Source organism: Centropristis striata, chromosome 16 (assembly GCF_030273125.1).
Source record: "Centropristis striata isolate RG_2023a ecotype Rhode Island chromosome 16, C.striata_1.0, whole genome shotgun sequence".
NCBI classification, from domain to species: domain Eukaryota; kingdom Metazoa; phylum Chordata; class Actinopteri; order Perciformes; family Serranidae; genus Centropristis; species Centropristis striata.
Window position 1 is genome coordinate 18,578,129 of NC_081532.1, and position 7,419 is coordinate 18,585,547.

General features: G+C 37.5%; 1 protein-coding gene across 1 annotated transcript; it reads left to right on the plus strand.

Moving 5' to 3' along the window:
* Nucleotides 1-35: 35 nt before the first annotated feature.
* LOC131988722 (tubulin beta-4B chain) lies at nt 36-4,974 on the plus strand. The gene is made up of 7 exons (XM_059353949.1): nt 36-189; nt 401-509; nt 2,140-2,250; nt 2,816-3,060; nt 3,177-3,499; nt 3,587-3,931; nt 4,042-4,974. Exons 1-7 carry the CDS (start codon nt 133-135, stop codon nt 4,187-4,189), a joined length of 1,338 nt encoding a protein of 445 aa, XP_059209932.1. The 5' UTR covers nt 36-132; the 3' UTR covers nt 4,190-4,974.
* Nucleotides 4,975-7,419: the final 2,445 nt, after the last annotated feature.

Consider the following 7,419-nt stretch of genomic DNA (forward strand, 5'->3'; position numbering starts at 1 on the left):
GGTCCAATCGTATTCGTCGGGCAGCTGCCGTTGGCAATGCTCCCACCTTCAGGTTTAGTCCGTTGCTGGAGTGCGAGAGTGAAACAACTTTGTCTTTTTCGTCCGTGAAGTTTTTAATTAATCACAACCAAAATGAGGGAAATTGTGCATCTGCAGGCAGGCCAGTGTGGAAACCAAATTGGAGCGAAGGTTAGAGAATTTTCAAAGTGAAGTCATAACTGTAATAAAACCCGTTAATGTTAAATTTGATTTGGGCGGGCTAATAGCTGAAGTAGCTTAAGTTACCTAGCAGCATCGCTAATGATAGCCTCGCTGCCCATACGGCCGCTGGGTTTAATAAGGGCAAGTCATGCTAGTTAGCCGGCCTGTTTAACTCTTAATTCTCTCTTTTTCTTTCTAGTTCTGGGAGGTGATAAGCGACGAACATGGCATCGACCCGTCCGGAACATACCATGGGGACAGCGACCTGCAACTGGAGAGAATCAACGTGTATTACAACGAGGCGTCAGGTTAACATCACTTTGTGTTTTTAAGCTACGCAGTTGCTTTTTTTTTTTTTTTTTTTTTTTAAATGCGTGATTGAAAATTACAAAAATAAATATTTTCAGTGTGGATGAATGCTTAGTGATCATCAGTCAACAGTGGAACTTATAATAATAACATAAATATTGTAAATTCAGAGCAGTTGAAATAAATAGATAAAGATAAAATACATATAAAACAGTCTAATGTTTTCAATAAGGGGGATTCGAATTCGTTTTAACTGTTTATTTCAGTGGGAAAAATTTTCAAGATATAATTTACATAATGTAGCTAATTTCTGAAGCCAAGGTAATTCAATACAACACGGAAGTCTTGTAAGAACAGTGGGTATCCGGTAGGGGATTCTTATCCCGCTGGAAACCGCTAGAAACCAGTCTGGGGCCTTACTCAACTCCCTGACCTAGTAACTGTTACCGTCTCTAGGATGCAACAAGTCAACAAACATCCACCTAATGATCTCATCCCAACAAGAATAAGCGCCTTTCTTTTTAACTCACTGTAGTATTCTGAGGCCCTTTCTAGCTTCATTCAAATCTTTATTGTGAAAAATTAACCTTTTTCAAAAATAAACAAATCAACAAAAGAATTTTTAAAAAGTTGCCATTGACTTCCTTATTTATTAATAATTTAAAAAACAACAAATAAATGTTAATATATATATATATACATACATATGGGTCAGTGACAAATGACAAAAAATGATAAATATTAAATACTTCATCCACCTACATTGTATTTAAGTGGACTTGTACTTATAATTACTTCATTTTAAATAACATCAAATTAATTTTTTATTTTTTAAATATTTCTACATTTATACATTTCGTCAATATCGAGCAGGACATATTCTAAATACAACCATTTATTCTAAAGTTTTGACAAATTATGTAAAATATGTTATAAACCATAGTGTTGAAATGTAAACGTGGATTGTATTTTTTCTCATTTTAGTTCACATTTTTTTCCCCGTATATAATCAGATTTTTATGAGGAAAAAATAGTGGTTACACCAGCTGACACTGGTTTAGACCATGTCATTGACCCATATACAAATATACGTGATTTATAACCAAATATGTCCTGCAAAATATAATTTAATTCATTAACCATTTATCTTTGAAAGAATAACTTGTATATTGATTTATTTTGTCTCTATAAGCATATACCTCTCCTATAAATAATTATATGTGCTATAATAAATAACAACCAATAACCATCATAACCACTTAGTGAATTTTAAAGACCTTCTGTATCCCTGTACCTTGTGAAAATCACATTTTTCTACTTTTTTCTTTTCTCTTTCTTTTTTAACTTAATCAACTAAACTTTTTATTTTATTAACTATAACAAACCCGTTACATTATGTTAAATGATGCTGAAAGTAATATAGTAGTAGTAATAGTAGTAAGTAGTTCATAAACCACTTTTTCATACAGGTGTCCTACACAATGGGAAGTAATAGAATACCTGTTTGTGTCGGATGCATACGAGGGAAAAAAAAGAAAAGTTAGAAGGTCTTTGAATGAGTATTATTTTCAGCACAGTGTGTGTGTAAATAGTTTTCATATCTCAATAATTTGTCCTCTTTTGTTTCAGGTGGCAAGTATGTCCCCCGTGCAGTGCTGGTGGACTTGGAGCCAGGCACAATGGACTCTGTGAGGTCTGGTCCCTTTGGCCAAATCTTTAGACCAGACAACTTTGTCTTTGGTGAGAATTTACATTTAAACAAATGATGTGTTTAACATGGGTTGGAGAAACTATCAGTATGTGCACTGCCCACTGAAGGCAAATTGTTAATTGTGCAAGTATCAGGGTTCATACATATAGATGATATAGATATCAGAGTAGCTGAGAATATTTAAATGTGCTCAGTCTTGGAAAGTTTGGAAAATGCTAAATAAAAAACATTGTGTTTTCAAGGTTAATAATATGCTTGAATTTGAATGAACTACTTGAAAAATGCTTGATTTTTAACATGATCTGGTGTTTCATCTACACAATCACTCATGTAAACCAAAAAACTTTTAATGTTTTAAATTACATGATCCCATCGCCTTATTTGTTAGTTTTTTCCTGGAGTCTCGTACCAAACAGCCAGCAGACTGGAGCTAGATTGACTTAACGTGCAACAAAATTTCCTTGAAAGTGCTTGAAGTTTAATCTTAAAAAAACCTTATGCACTCTGAAGTATGATGTAGTTATATTGCATGAAGACCCAGGAGGTACTGACTCCTCAGATCTGATAGATTTCTGTATTTGCATGTAATAACAGGCCAGAGTGGAGCAGGTAATAACTGGGCTAAGGGCCACTACACTGAGGGAGCCGAGCTGGTGGACTCGGTCCTGGATGTGGTGAGAAAAGAGGCCGAGAGCTGCGACTGTCTCCAGGGCTTCCAGCTCACACACTCCCTGGGAGGAGGCACCGGCTCCGGCATGGGCACGCTGCTCATCAGCAAAATCCGAGAGGAGTATCCAGACCGCATCATGAACACTTTCAGCGTGGTGCCATCCCCCAAGGTTCGAAACACATGAGAATATTTTAACATTGTCCCTCCCAAAGCGTCTCTGTGCTTAATTAATGCTGTTTCCTCTTCCCCCTTTGTCTCATCTTTCCCCTCGATCTTCCACTCCAGGTGTCAGACACGGTGGTGGAGCCATACAATGCCACGCTGTCCGTCCACCAGCTGGTCGAGAACACAGATGAGACCTACTGCATTGATAATGAGGCCCTGTATGACATCTGCTTCCGCACGCTGAAACTCACCACGCCCACCTACGGAGACCTCAACCACCTCGTCTCAGCCACCATGAGCGGGGTGACCACCTGTCTGCGTTTCCCCGGCCAGCTCAACGCTGATTTGAGGAAACTGGCCGTCAACATGGTGCCCTTCCCCCGGCTGCACTTTTTCATGCCGGGCTTTGCGCCTCTGACCAGCCGCGGCAGCCAGCAGTACAGGTACAGAGGCAGCTGTGTGCTTTCTACACTGAAGTTTTATTTAATGCGTTTAGAATAATCTTAACTGACTTGTCTTTCTTTTTCTAGGGCGTTGACGGTTCCCGAGCTCACCCAGCAGATGTTCGATGCCAAGAACATGATGGCAGCCTGCGACCCACGCCACGGCCGCTACCTCACGGTGGCCGCCATCTTCCGAGGACGCATGTCCATGAAGGAAGTGGACGAGCAGATGCTGAACGTGCAGAACAAGAACAGCAGCTACTTTGTGGAGTGGATCCCAAACAACGTCAAGACAGCCGTCTGCGACATTCCTCCCCGTGGCCTCAAAATGGCCGCCACCTTCATCGGCAACAGCACCGCCATCCAGGAGCTGTTCAAACGCATCTCAGAGCAGTTCACCGCCATGTTCCGCCGCAAGGCCTTCCTCCACTGGTGGGTAGAAAAAGAATGATGCCAGGACTGTGGGGAGAGTTTCGTAATGTTTATTATTGTTGTTGTTTTAATGTTTTGTCGAAATGTGACTAAGTATTTGTGCGTTTCAGGTACACGGGCGAGGGCATGGACGAGATGGAGTTTACAGAGGCTGAGAGCAACATGAACGACCTGGTGTCCGAGTACCAGCAGTACCAGGAGGCCACTGCTGAGGAAGAGGGCGAGTTTGAGGAGGAGGGCGAGGAGGACATGGCCTAGACAGGGACCACGACCTTCATCCTACTATGCAACAGCTACGGCTCAGTCAATATGGTTCAACTCATTGTAGAGTTATTGGCAATAAAATCATTCGTTTGACCAACTTCTTTCCGTTTTCAAGAACTCTATAGAAAGTTCAGTGCAAAGGATTTCCCCAGACTTGTTTCTAAATGTTGTCTGTCCTGTTTTGACACGCCCTTTTTTTGCTGTCCTCTTCCTTCCTACAGGAATGTTTTTATCCTGTCTTCTCTGTTCGGAGGATATCACTGAAACATCACTCCCCCCTGAGTGACGTTCAGTCACACAGAAAAACCAAAAACATGAGAACGTATTGTTAAAATTTAAGGAGCTTCTTAGCTGACTGCACAGTCAGCACATTACCATCATTTCTCATATTTCAAATATGACCCATTGTATTTACATTCAGCACCTCCTGACTGTTTGTCTGCTCAGTGTTGGGGTTTTGAAGTTAAATGATGGCCCTCCTCTGTTCTTTGTCTTTTTCCATCTGCAGGTTTTAAATGTTTTGTTTTTTTTGTTGAAAGAGAATGTAACACTGACCAGTTCACTCAATGCTGAATTTGAAGTTTACTCTGTGTAATAGGAGGCAGAATGAAATCATTACATTTAGGAAAAGAAAAAAAACACCTCACACTCAAAGACTTGAAAGCTCTGAATTGTACCAGGAACTGGTCACTGCTGCACTGTTCTCAGTGTGCTTCTACTGGAATGTAACTGACAATGAAAGTTAAAGAGTTAAATAAAAATTTTATGATTTGGTGCTACACTGTGGTTATGACTTCTTATAAATATGGCTACTTGTTGCTACTTATAAACAGCTACATAAATACAAGTATGTAATTAGGAGAATTGACTTACGGTATTCAAATTTGATACTTTAACCATAACGCCCCTCCCTCTGTCACTGTTATATATTATTTCATTACATAAATGTAGTTACATTAAAAATAATTAAAATCATGATGAAACCATGAATTGATATAGCTTTAAAATGGCTTAAGCAATAAAAATAGTTGCTAATTAATTTCTGTAAAAGCATTTATCATCTCAGCTGTACATTTTTGTACTAAAGCATTCAGATAAATCTAGTGAATTAAAAGTTAAATTTTCCTCCAAATGTAGTGGAATAGAAGTCACTCTCCACCACTGCTTATAAATATGACTGAACTGAACTATTAGAGACTCTTTCATGCTAAAGTCTCTTCACAGAGAGAAGTGTGTGTAAGTCTTTTATATCTGTATATATGCATGTGATGATATCCTCATGATAGCTATGTAAAATGAGTGATGGGAGCCTGTTATGTAAAATATCTGTCCATCAAATCAGAGGAAGTTCCCTGGCAGAACAGATCTGATAACATCCAGCATCCTGTTACTCCTCCCCGCACCCCCATTAACCCACACAAGCTCACTCAGACTGTGCACAAAGAACAATTATACATCTTTGAGTTGGTCTAAAAATATTTTTAAAAAGCAAATCCTTTAAAAGTCCTTACTTTTTTTTTTTTACATTATACTCTTTCTGAAGTTGTATTTCATTTTTAAATATTTGTGTTTATGGCCTTGTGATGCATTTATAGTTTATGTTAAAGAAATATATATACAATCAGTGGAAATAATTGGTCGAGCCACTGTTCAATAATATTAGTATCAGTAAGATAAAGATTTATTTGGAGTTGAGATATCATAGTAGCTGAGAATATTGAAATGTGCTCAAATTTAGATTTCTAGATCATAATGATCCATGACAACATGATACCTTTTTTATTTTATTTTTTTAATGCAGCAGCATGAAAATCAGATAACACACAGACTTCATTATGATAATAAACTTCCTGTTCCTGTTTCCTTTGTTCACATGCAGAAAGAAACGATCAAAAACAGATATCTTCCGATTATATATTTACATTTAGTAAATGTGTTCGATTATGTCACTTAAATGTGATGACCTCTGATTGGACAGATTTAAAATGGATATTGAATTATTAAGTCAAAGCCTGAAAGAAATAAGATTTTTTGCCTTAAACCTTCATGACATTTTTATGTTGAGAGTTCTAATTTAGGTTTCTTTTCTTGTTTACAAGAACATCTAATAAAATCAAATGACAGAAGATGCTACATTAAAAAGGGCAAAATGAGAAATATGACGTGAGCAAGCTATTAGAAATCAAATTGGCCTATAATGATGTTTTATTAGTATTGGTCAACTGCAAAGATATAAAGGTGCATCTCAATAAATTAGAAAATCATAGAAAGTTTATTTATGTCAGTAATTCAATTCAAAAAGTGGAAATAACACATTATATAGATCCATTACACACAGAATGAAACATTTCATGTATTCATTTATTTAATTTCTTCTAATTATAATAATCGTGTCTTACATTTAATAAAGATTTGATTACAAAAGACCGATTTTAAAAAAGTATGTTTAATATGGAAATGTTGGCCTCTGAAAAGTATGTCCATATATATGACTCAATACTTGGTTGGGGCTATTTGACTTGAACTACTGGAAATGGACTTCCATAATATCCTAATTTATTGAGATGCACCTGTATGTCTGGTCAAATAAAAAGGATGAAAAAAGCCAAAGGGCAGGTCAAACCTTTCAAATGTTTATCCTTTTAAAAGAAATCACATCTGATCCTCGGTTAACATATTTCCAAAACTTTTACTTGATCTGCAGACTTAAAATGCTCAAATACATATTAAAGTCTTCAATCTTTAGGGGGCAAATTATGAGGTATTTCTTCAGTCTTTCTAGTTGTCAGTCTTCTGGGTGTGTTCAGTGTTGTGAGGTGAAAGACTGAGTTCTCTTCTGTGTTGCTTCTTGTCTAAGCAGTGGGACTGTCCCAGCTTTATATTCTAACTTGAGGAGGTCCAGAGTGTTCAGGAACCTTCCTGTCATTGCCACAACTCTCCACTGCGTGGAGATGTTTCTCTGGAGTTTACTGTCTGACTCAGCTTCATGCACACCAAGGTTAGGGGTCAGATTGTTTCTTACTGGTAAAGGATAATCTCTTTTTGAATTGTGGTATCAAAACATATAATGTCCTTTGCTAATAAACATGTAATGTCTAGTTCCACTTATGTAGTTTTGTGTCTTATAACTGTTAAGACACCAAAAAAGGTAGGTGCTGAGGAAATGTGGGGCTAATCCTGAGATGATGATGGTAAAAATGGTTTAAAAACACACACACACAAAG